Source organism: Mus caroli, unplaced genomic scaffold (genome assembly GCF_978045245.1).
Source record: "Mus caroli unplaced genomic scaffold, Mus_caroli_1 scaffold_2, whole genome shotgun sequence".
Classification (NCBI taxonomy): Eukaryota; Metazoa; Chordata; class Mammalia; order Rodentia; family Muridae; genus Mus; species Mus caroli.
Window position 1 is genome coordinate 149,039,171 of NW_028227257.1, and position 11,835 is coordinate 149,051,005.

The 11,835-nt window shown below is 54.3% G+C and overlaps 1 protein-coding gene across 1 annotated transcript in view; it reads right to left on the minus strand.

The window, feature by feature from the left end:
* Lamc3 (laminin subunit gamma 3) overlaps window positions 1-5,625 on the minus strand; it is a 59,573-nt gene extending 53,948 nt beyond the window's left edge. Inside the window, exon 1 of the mRNA XM_021186157.2 lies at window positions 5,159-5,625. Coding sequence (XP_021041816.1) covers window positions 5,159-5,558 — 400 coding nt within the window. The 5' untranslated portion in view covers window positions 5,559-5,625. The remainder of the gene's footprint in view (window positions 1-5,158) is intronic.
* Window positions 5,626-11,835: the final 6,210 nt, after the last annotated feature.

Consider the following 11,835-nt stretch of genomic DNA (forward strand, 5'->3'; position numbering starts at 1 on the left):
GGCGGGGTGGAGTGATTGAAGGAGAGAAGGGAATCCAGAGAGTGAGCACTCTGGGAAACATTTATTATTGGGGCTGAAGAGGGCATTGAGTTGAGAAATACTTGCCTAAGTATATGGAGAGATGGGAGGGGGCGCTTTTCTTTAAGAAATGTACAGAAAACAAAATACATGGTCATAGTCATTTTTGAGTGTGCAGTCTGTGGTGTTAAGCACATCTGTGCTATAGTGCAGTCACCAACAATGTCCACCCTCTGGCTTCTGCAACTTCCCAAACTGCAAGTTTGCCCTCTTAAACATTAGCCTTCCACCCCCATCCCGAGCCCCTGGAAGCCCCATCCCACATTCTGCCTCTGTGAATCTGACAGCTCAGGAACCTTCTAGAAGGAGAATCATGATGTGCTTGTCCCCTTGTGACTGGCTAGTGACCCCAGCGCTCACTCCTATTGCATCACGCATCATTTTGCTTCATTTCTGGGTTAACACTGCTCTGTGGAGATGCTCAGGGCTCGGGTGGGAAACTCAGGTAAATGAATGAGGCCTTTGGGAAGGCAGATCTTCTCAGAGGTGGGTCACGATTCCAGCATGTGAAGTAGGGCTTGCCTTGGAAGGGCCAGGGCCAGGGAGGGAACAATGCCTCTAGAAGGACCAACCTTCAGTCATCATTCCTCTACTTGTTCACTCCCTTGCTCCTGCTGAGGACACTGGATCCCGGAGAGTCACTGATCAAATGCCCGACTTCTCCCTAACTGGATAGCTCAGTGCCTCAGTTTCCCCATTTGCAAAATGAGAATAGCAATCTGAGGGCTAAGCGATCGAATGCCTGCAAGGCCCTTGAACACTGCCCGCAAGTGACCATCAGCCACTCTGTTCAGTTCTGTGTGGTCGATGGACTGACATTGGCCAAAAAGCCTGAGCAGGCAGGGGGCCTGGTGCTGGATGTGGAGTGAAGCTGTGAAACCAGGGACCCTCGTCCACTCCACAGAGGTTCAGAGCTGGAAATGGGGCCATACCGGGCCAAGGCAGGAGTGCAAACAAGTATAGTCCTTGAGGGAAGTTCAACCTGGGTAGACAGCGCAGGTTCCCCTGACACATCCCCAGAGCTTGGCACCTGGCACCCTGAGGTGCCCATTGACTTATGAGCTAGCCTGGGTTACCAGATGTTGAGGAGAGAGTGAACCTGTAGAAGCAGAGGCATTTACAGCAAGCCCCACGGGATGGAAAAGGAGAGCCTTTCATTGTCTGGACAGAGCCATGGTGGTAGTCAAAACAGGTTAGGTGGAAAGAGATTGTGGAGGCCCAGAGGCCACTCATTCCCCTCCCCCACTGAGGGACATTCTACCTTTGCAACTCCTACATCACTGTGGGAGGTCCTGAGGAGTGGGGACAAGGCCAGCTGGGCCTAGGGCCACTTCTGTGGGTGGAGGGATGCTATCCAACACCACTGCTTGACTCTTGACCTGCCTGGGCCTAGCATTCCAGCCAAATCCCCCAGGGAGGTGGAAGGAGGACACTGTCCCCAAGTTCTGGCCCTGGCCAAGGCAAACATCCCACCCAGTCCACAGGAAGGCACAGCTGAGCCGAGGCTCAGGAGACTTGGGAACTTTGAGGCGCTCTGTGGGTTCCCCAGTCCAGTTCCTATCCAAGCCAGGCTCCTCACGGTGGCTGTTTAACCTCTACAGTTTTCAGCCTTCCTCTGAAGCCATCTAGGCTTGGAGGGTTCCAGATCTACGCAGCTGCCTCCATCTGCTCCCTTGGGCCTGGAGTGCTCTGGCTTCTTCTGGAGACTCTTTGCACCTTCAAGCCTTGAAAGGCCACTGCTCCCCACCGGTCCCCCAGTTGAGGCTTCTCTGCCCCATATGTATTCTCAGACTTAGGCTTTCCCCACATGGTCTTATAGCTAGCCTGCAGTCCTGGACAGAGCTGTATTCTTTCTTGGGGGGTGGGGACGGAGGTTTGAGAAAGGGTTCTCAATGACTGATAGTGCTGGCTGTTCTTGAGCTAACTTTGTAAGCTAGACTGGCCTTGAACTCAGAGATCCGCCTGCCTCTGCCTCCTGAGCGCTGGAATCAAAGGTGTGCGCCATCACAGCCCCGCTGTAGCTATATTCTAAGGCCAAGAGCAAAGGTCATGGGCTCCGTAGGTCTTAGCAGGTGGTGTTAGGGCTGATCCTGCTTTCTCACCTTGCAGCTGGGGGCTTAGAACCCAGTGACATGTTTCTATGGTCCCGGGAAAGTCCTGATAGTCCAAGACAGGACACCAAGAGACACTGCACCGGGTTCTAGGATGGAGGTGCAGAAAGCTCAGGTCTGACCTGACCCGTTTACTCCCTGTTCTAAGTGAGAGCAGCAGAGACCTGGAGTTGAGCCCTGTGTGACCCCAGACAACCAACTTCATCCTCAGAGCCTCAGTTTCCCCACAAGTGAAGAATCAATTCCTCTAGGCTGAGAGGCTGGTCCTTGAACAGTCCGTTGCCCCATGGCCCCCTCTGCTTTCCCTTGTCCCCATCCACCCCCTGCACCAGTCCTGTCAGCCTCACCAGGCATCAGTGAAGCCCCGAGAGCAGTCAGCTCCACCAGCCAGCCCCACTGTGGCTTTTCATCACAGACAGGAAGACCTGGCTCAGCAGCCACTGCGGGATAGGATCTAGACCAGATGTCAGGAGCTGCGGGGAGCTGGGAACTCTGTGACCTCCATCCCAGGCTGACCTCCGCCTCCTCTTCCCCCTGCTCCTCATCCCCACCCCACCCCCCCAGGAGACTCTGGCCAGAGCTGTCTTCTATTTTCCCCTCCTAAGAGCCTTCTTGGAAGGGGAGGAGGGACCCAGCAAGCAGGAGCAGCGGGAAAACAGAGGGGCCGTTACCAGCCCACCGCAGCTAACAGCCAAGACACTCTAGATTTCTGGATATTATGCGTCCATGGCTTAGCTGCAACAGATTTAAGACACCCAGCCCCAAAATGGGCCAGCACAGCAGGGGCCTGGGCCGGGATGTCTTTTGGAACAGGGTGAGCCCTTATTCTCTGATACAGAGCCCACGCGCAGAGCTCAACCCCCACCCAGGGCTTCCAACACATACACGAGGATCATGATGGCCCCAGTCTGAGCACCTGTAGCTGTCACACTGTCCTCAGAGGCAGCAAGTGTTTTTAATTTGTTTTGTTTTGTTTTGTTTGTTTGTTTGTTTTTGTTGTTTTTGAGGCAGAGCCAAGGCTAGCCTAAAACTCCCGATTTTCCTGCCTCTGCCTCCCGAGTTCCATCAGTTTATGTAGAGCTGGGGATGGTGGAAGCCAGGGCCTGTGCATGTTAGGCAAACACTCTACCAACTGAGCTATTTCCCCAGCTCACTCTTGTCTCCACTGTACAAGCAGGGAAGCTGAGGTGCAACACAGAGCTCTGACTTCCTGGTAAACGGTTTTCTATGTCTGAGTCCTAAGTCCATTGCATGATGTCTACCCTGTCACAGCTTTCAGACCCATCAAGAGAACTCTGAGCTGACCGAGTGCCCAGGGTGCTGTGTGGCACTGTAATCCATCCATCCATCCATCCATCCATCTATCCATCCATCCATCCATCCATCCATCCATCCATCCATCCTTTCACAGTACAATCTCTTCTGTGCCTCATGCCCGTGTATGTGATGCCTTTGCTCACACGGATCTGTGGGTTCCAGAGGCTGCTTGTTGCAGCATCAGGCAAAGCCCAGCAGTGTGTAAACAGGGCAAACACAGGGTTCCCACTCTGACCACATGCCCCTGGTGCCCAAGGCTAGAGTTCCCTCCTTGGCATCTGGATTTCATGGGCACGTGTGACAGCCTTTGTTAGGGAACACAGTGTCTCCTTCCCTGCCCCAGATTCCTCCCATGGTCTTGAGGTCCTGCCAGCCCCATTGGCCATCACCTCCCCTAGCTTCCTGCTTCCTGTCTGGGCAGACCCCACCCCATCCAGGCTCCAGACAGTACAGAGAATGTGTCCTCACCCCTGGGAACTGGTTTTGGGATGCAAAGGGAATGTGCCTGCCTATGCTGCTGAAGGGGTTAAATATTCTTCCCACCTCCCTTTTCTGAGGACAAAGCCCTGTTGCCAGGGCTTTGCCACCCATGGCTAGGAAGAGCCAATGTAGTCGTGGGTGGTACAGCACATGCCAAGTTTATATTCTGACCTCCATTGCACAGGAATGTGTGGGTCCTGACTGTCATTTAGCAGCTGTGTGTCTCTGCACAAAGCACTTAACCTCTCTGAGCCTCCAGCTTTTCACCGGGGCATAGTTTCATTAGATGCTATCCAAACGCTGCTCCTGATGTACCTTGGAACTGTGCTGAGGATGTATGTAGCTCAGGGGAAGAGTGCTTAGCTCACGGGCTTCATTCTGCGGCTGTAGGCTGCTCTCAAATGAGATTCCAGTAACAAAATGTATGAATATTGGCCCTTACTAGGATACACCAAGGCCAGAAATCGCCTCAGGTCACGTTTAGTGTCAAAATGAGTTATGAAAATACCAAATCCAAGTTATCAAACCTTTGGAAGATTTGCACAGTATTCAGGACATAGCAAGGAACCAGAGAAGATCACTGGGCTCATCTGAACTTGGAGTGGGTAGAGAATAGTCCAGTTTCAGGGTAGAAGTGGACCCCTGGGTTCCCAGCCTCAAGGGCCTTGTGCTCCCTCATCTTGCCTCGGGCTGGGTGGAGCAATCAAGAACAATGTGGAGGGGCCACTCGAAGAGCCCAGGCTGGCTATCCAGTGGCAGGAAGAAACTGGCTGTCCTGCCCAGGGTGCTACAGCATTCACATTTGGTGGCAACTGTCCTAACGCCCATTCCCAAACTGCTCACAGCGTCAGAGGTCCGTCCACAGGGCATTGAAGCTGACCAGATTACAAGTCCGGGTCTTAGAGGATGGATCAGATAGATCATCATGGAGGTATGACCCCCCCTTCCCTAATAGTTCTTCTAGGGAATTGTTGCTGTACCCAGTTCCACAGCTGAGGGGGGCCTTCTGCTCCCCCAAGCCCTTAGGGGAGTCTCCTGGGCTGACCTCCTGCCACCCAGGGCTTGCAGGTTCTGACTCCTTACCCGTGGGGTGCTGCAGTCTGCCCCAGTGTGCACAGCCCTCTGCCTGGGCCTCCATGGTTCGGATACAAGGTGACAGGGTGCATGCTTACCTAGGCGCAAGGTCAGGTTAACCGAGGTGGGGTACTGCACCCCGAAGGCCATGGATGGGCTCTGCCACCAGGTGCTATCATCGGGGCTGTGGAAGTCTGTGAGGTAGGAGGCATCGTGGCGTCGTCGGGGGTCAGCATCGTCGCAGCGCTGGCACTGTAGCCCAGCCCCTGGTGCCCCCACGTGTGGACAGAAGTCCTCCGGGGGCCGTCCGCACGTGTGGGAGGCCTCAGCGCGTCGGCCGAACGCCGCGTTCTCGAACTCAGGCAGACAGCGCTGTGCGCGTCCTGCACCGTCGTAGCAAGAGCCCATGCCCGCGCCTGCCGCGAAGTGTGTCTCCAGAATCACCAGCGCCATAGATGCCACCGTTGCCAGGAGCGACAGGACCCCGGATACAGCCATGGCCCTCGCCCCGCTCTGCACTGCACCGGTATCCACTCTATGCTGCGGTCTGTGCTTAGCCCCTCTGCGCTCCACTGGCCCCTGGAGTCCTCCTCCCCTGCAGGCGGAACCCGACGGCATCTGAGGGCGGGACCCATGCAGACGACACCCCACCATCCGAGCTCTGTCCCTTCGTGCTCACCCCCACCTGCTGGACGTGCCTGGGAGTGCCTGCTTGTTCTGGCTGGGCCGTGATCCTGGCTCCACAGTCCTCCCTGCAAAATGGTCTCGGTAGAGATACCAAGTTATTCTGCTAATGCGACTCTTCTATGGAAGCTCTACCTGCACCTGTGTACCTTCCTGAGCTGAAAGGCAAGACAAGAGCAGGTCTTCACCTGACAGAATGACCTTTGGCAGTTTTCCTCCGGACCTGTCCAGTGGTCTCTGTCAAAAGTGTTGCGCTCCTGGCTTCTCCTCCCAAAGCAGATATTGTCACCTGGGATTTATCAAAAGGCTTCCTCTTATCGACAGAAGCCTCCCCTTCTCTCCACCAAACTAAAGTCCTTCCCAAGGCACCTTCTGGCCCTTGTAGACAGTAAAACAAAACGATCCCATGGGAGCAGGACACTGTCAGATTCCCACAGCCAAGGTTGGATAGATCCAGTAAGACTCCAACCCTGCATGAAAGTTATGATCAGGGTTAAGGAAGTGGTTCTCTTGGGGTCTGGCATGGGTGGTCAGGGGTGCAGGGCAAATTGTGATAGGGAGCCTTGTGCTAGACCCCTCTGGGGCCTCCTTCCTTACACTGCTAGATACAGGATCACAAGGACACCTTGAGAGGAGGAAAAAGACAAGTTTGAGATGAAAGTGGACTCCTGTTGCCTCTGCCTGATATTGGCATCGCCTTTGTGGTCTAGTCCCCCAGGAGAGCTGGCGACAGTGACGTGGACGTGGACCACCAAGGAGGTCCGTGTTCTTTGCCTCTGTCTGCAGAGCAGACTCCTGCACCCCTAATATCTCTTAATCAAGGGCTCAGCTTGGGTGAGGTCCTTAGATACTGTCTCAATTCAACCTACAAGGCTTCTATTGATTTCCTTGAGAGACTGAGTGGGCGAGAAACCCACACTGCGCAACACAGAAGCCATTAGTCACATGATATCTGGGCCCCTTCTGTATCACCCATGGGGCTGTGGCAGAGCCCACACCTTGTCTTACTAAGACTGCCCCCAAATCTTCTCCCTCCATCTGCCTTTGCAGCCAGGGTCCCTGGAGCCAGCTTCTGTCCTTCTGGACGAATATTCTGGTATACATGAGGTCCCAGAGAAAGAAGGTTTCTCTACATATTTCACTTCTATAGCCTGTGTTGAGATCCCTGTGTGCTAACCATAGCCCTAATGGTGCACGCATGTGCACACGAGTACACACACACATACACACACACATACACACACACATACCTCTGCTGCAGTCAGCATCAGCTGTACTGTAGTGACAGTGGCTTCCCTGGGAACAGTGTTCTGTGTGGCAGCCTCTGAGGTCCCTCCAACCTTCCACTGAGCACATACAACAGAAATTTCTAAGCATTGGGGCAATATGTGCTGCTCAACTCCCAGATCATTGAAAATAATCGCTATAGCAAAGCCGAGAGCCGCTAAGAAATAGCTCCAGGACCCTGCAAAGCTGGCTAGTCTGGGCTCTGGCGAGCAGGGCCTCGGTCCGTCCTCTCTGTGCTTGGGCAGGATGCAAAGGTCTCACAGCCCAATAAGAGGGATGATGCTTGTCACATCATAGCTACTAATGATGGGCTGACCAGCCAGCCACAGCAGCTGGCATACCAAAGTGGGGACTTAGGAGAGGGAGCCGTGACCAGTTCCACATGGTCAGAGTAGGCTTCCTAACAGAGGTTAAGTTGGGCAGAATGATCAAGGAAAGACAATCACTGAGGTGTTGTACATTTGTCAAGGCCAGGAAGCTAGCAAGCCGGCCATCATGCTGGAGTGCAGGGCAGGAGCTGGTGATGGGGCCTGGGTGGTAGCAGTCCCATGGCACGAACTTGTCTTTGTCCTGTACAGGGCTTCAGGCTGGGTACTGTCAAGGGGCAGGAGCCGGATGTGTTTCACTCTGGTATCCTCAAGATCTGTACCCTGCAGCAGCCAGGGCATGTTTGTGGGATGCACAGAACTCCAGGTTGGTTTTGGGTCCCAGGCTGGAAGTGATGGCCCCTTTCAGGACCTGCTGGATGGCCACCAAACTGGGCTAGTCTTTCCTTGGCTGGTGATCTCAGTGGAGGTTTCAGTGGTGCCCCAGGTTCCCTGCTTTGCTTTTCTCTGAGTCTCTAAGGTGTTCCGTGTCAACCACCTGGTGGCGACATTGGCTGCAGTACAGGGACAGGCCTCTCTTGCCTCCTAGAAGGCAAAAATGTGGTGGCCCCTGGTTGCACTGCTGTGTAGAATTGACCAGCAACCAGTCAAGAAGCCAGACAGAGATGGGAATGGAGTCCAGGGCCGGTTGCCTGTCTCAGCTCCACAAACTGTTCCCTTGACTCTCTACCAGACCTGTCCCTTGCCACCTAGGTCCCACCATGCCAGATTAGGCTATATCATCTGGTGGATTGGCAGACTCCAGGGGAGTCTCAGAGACAAGAGTGACTCCCAGGAGCACACAGCTGGAGGCCGGCAGAGTCAAGTCTCCAATCGCCTCGGGGATGGCAGCCATCTTGTACTTACTCTCCAGGATGACACTTGCTTCATACACACCATCAATCCTGGGGAGTCTCTTCCCAGGCAGAAGGGTGGGTGCTCACAGTTCAGGCTCCGGGATAGCCCCGGTGGAGGGTAAGTGCATCAGGTGGCTTTCACCCATCCCTCCTGTGAGGGCTTTGTGGCTGAGAGTCACCTAAGCCCCTAAGTCTTAGGATCCAAGGTAAAGTCTTTGAGGTCTGGCTCTAGCTGCACAAAGTGGGAAATGGGCCCTTAGCGGGGAAGTGGCTTGCTTAGGACATGTCAGGGCAGTAAGAGACCAAGTAAGAAGACCAACCTTTCTATGGTTGGTTCTTCTTAGGAGAGGGTTTGGGGAGGGCACAGAATCCTGAGTGCCTCCAAGACACAGGGGTATATGTGCATCCCCAAAGTCTTAGGACTTTCTAGATACTGGGGACAAAATGGCAATTTAACTGTACCAGTTGGAAAGGGATTGGTAGGACAGCTAAGGACTGCCCATGTGCAATGCTGGACCTTGAGAAGGTGTGGCCACCTGTCCATCAAGGAGCCTGTGCTGCTCCCATTTCACCGAATTCAGGATTCACTCACACATTCAACCCTTTTGGGACGAGGGGTCTACCCTGGGCCATTCTGGGGTCTACCCTGGGCCATTCTGGGGTCTACCATGGGCCATTCTGTTAAAATGAGGCCTAGAAGCGCCACACTATGGCTCAGTAGTGGAGTACCTGCTGAGAATGTGCAAGGCCCAGGGTTCCAACACTACAGGAAAAGACAAGGCAAGAGGAGGGGCTGAGGAGGGCCTACCACTCTGGCCCATTGTCTGTCCCCTGAAGCCAGGACCCCAGTAGTGTACCCCCAAACCCACAGGAGCTCCAGACCACATGGCCTATCCCCCTCTAACCTGAAGCTTTGATGCCCAATCTCTGAGCCCTGCATGACAGTTCCTGCTTTGAGAAGTGGAAGCCTCCTACCCCAAGTGCATGCACCCCGAGGGGACCATGCAGGTTCTTGCTTCTCAGTGCACTGTCACAAGGCCTGCTGGCTCTGAACCCCAGTTTCTCCAGGAGAGTTTGGTTTGGGATCCCTGTGAGAACAGCAACAGGGATAGTGAGGACAGAGCTTCTGTACCTTAAAGAGCAAGAGATGGGAAGGGACAAAAAGATGGGGTGCAGAGAGCAAGAAAGGTGAAGCTGGGCTGGCAAGGGGACAGCATGAAGCCAGTGGAGCCCTGCTCTAGGCAAGGGCAGCAATAGTGAGCACAGGGTAGACCACAGAACAGCACAGGGTAGATCCTCCCCATCCCTAGAGGGTTAAGAGTGTGTGTGTGGGGGGGGGGGCTTAGGTGTTTGTACAGGGTGCAGGCCCTCTGTTTGGGCTCCCCTCCCAAGGCCCACCTACCAAGGGTTAAAACCTTCCAGGCAAGGGGTGGGGAGCAAAGCCTGCGTTGTTCTGATTTGCTTAATGAACGTTAATTAAGGAGACAGAAGATAGCTGATTCTTCCAGGACAGAGATGAAAGACCCGTTAATTAAATCTAGGGAGCTGCTGGAGCTGCTGATCCTTCCTGACAGGGCTTAGACTGCTTGGGGCTCGGGGTCCAGTACCCCAGAGGAGACCATGCTCCTCAGCCCAGCCTAGGCTCCTGTCCTGGATGCCCAGGGAGGAGGTCAGGGCTGAGCCCTGACACACTGAGGCCCTTTGGGCAGAGCCATACCTCAGTTTCCCTTCTTGAACAATGAATGTTGTGGTCAGCTCCAAGCCTATGTATGGTTACCCACATGCCTGTGCCTCAGTTTTCCTTTCTGGTAAGTGGGGGTACCACTTTGCTATGCATGTAGCTTCAAGAGCAGGGGGAAAGAATTGGACTTAGGGTCTGCCATGGGCTTAGATATGGGAGGAGCCCTACAAGCCCCACCTTGCTGGGCAGCAGCGAACCCAGGAGCATCCTACAGGGTTGCTGCAGGGTCAGGGTCGGCCTTTCTGCTCTGCTCTGAGGCATTCACTCCTCCATGGCCACCTTCTCTGTGCTCACCCAAGGGCCAGGGCCACCACAGTGCAGGAGGCATGGACTGTCGGTGACTTCATTAACTTCCCTGGAAAATCAGGGCAACAGGGAGACATGGCCTAGGAAGTAAGCACAGATTCAATGGCTATGTGTCTGCTCCTGAGCCTGAAGGAGTTCCCAGGGAGGCACAAGGCAGGGCAATCAGGGAGCTTCCTGTAGGAGGTAGCATCCTAGAAGAGATGGGATGAGGGTGGTAACACAGAGAGGGAGGGGTCGGACAGAGTGGAGTGGACAGGGTCCTTCAGCTGTCACCTCTGGAAGCGTCTCACTGCAGGGAGCTAACACTGTCAGACAGGCAGAGGGACAGGGCTGTCCTGGGGGCATGTCACCACTCAGCCCAGTAAATGTCTCAGTTGTTCTGTTGCACTCAGCCACCTCCCTCCCGAAATGTGGGATGAGTCAGCTTGGGGGTCCAGAGAGATGAGAAAGGTACTCCTGAAGATGCAGTCTGGATGCAGCGGTCCAAGGGCTGAGTGTGGTGGAAGTATCCTATCACTTGGAGGACCTGGAGAATAACACAGTAATTTAACTATGAGTTATGTGTCAATTCCATCAGTCAGGGTGAAGAGGAGGTGCCAGGCCTGGTCTAGAGAGGTCAAGGAAGGCTTCCTGGAGGAGGTGAAGTCTCCATTGAGGCCCAGAGAAGGTGGGAGGATTGGGGAAGAGCATCCAGGCAGAGGTAACAGCCATGTAAGAGGCTCAGACATCAGAGAGAAATGAAGGGGAGTTGTGAGAGGCTAGTGAGATATGAAGCAGAAAGTGGGCAGTGCGCAAGTGCCCAGAGGAAAGCAAGGGGTGTGGGGCTGAGAACTGCCTTCCTGATGGCTCAGGAAGCCAGGTGGTGTGGAATGGCTACACCAATGCATAGGTGAGCTGATAAGATGCTCCCTGGCTGCTACGAGCAGGGGGAGAAGCTAGGTACTCACTCCTCACAAACCAGGAGTGGGCTAGGAATCTAGTAAAGACTGGTGGCCTAGGCACGGCAGGTAGGGACCAAGGGAGCAGTGCGGCCTGAGCACAAGGTGCGAGGTGTCCGTGGCAGGAAGGGAAGTGGAAGCATACACGCATATGTGTGTGTGTGTGTGTTCCTGACTGCTGCTTGGGTGGGGTTGTGGGCCCAATACTGAGATGCAGGTTAGTAGCAAGGAACACACACAGCCTAGAGAAGACAGAGCAGAGAGCATTTGTGAGAAGTGTCTAGAAGCTGCTCTGTGTGTTCTTGGGCAAGTTTGCATCCCTCTTTGGGCCCCAGAGTTCCTAGCTATCTGCTGAAGGAGCCTCTGAGGCTGGGTTAGGGGCAGCTTTGGGGTCCAGGCTGTGACCCAGCTCCTCATTGGCGCTTCCGCTGTTGCCCAATGACCCTTCTTGGTGCTGGTGCTCTTCTAGAAAAGGCTGTGGGTCTGACACATTCTAGGGAGGGTATACATGAGGTGCTCAATTAATCACACAGGATAAAGAACAAGTGAAAGGATGAACCTTTGTGAGAACAGAAAGCAGGCCCTATGCTGGGAGAA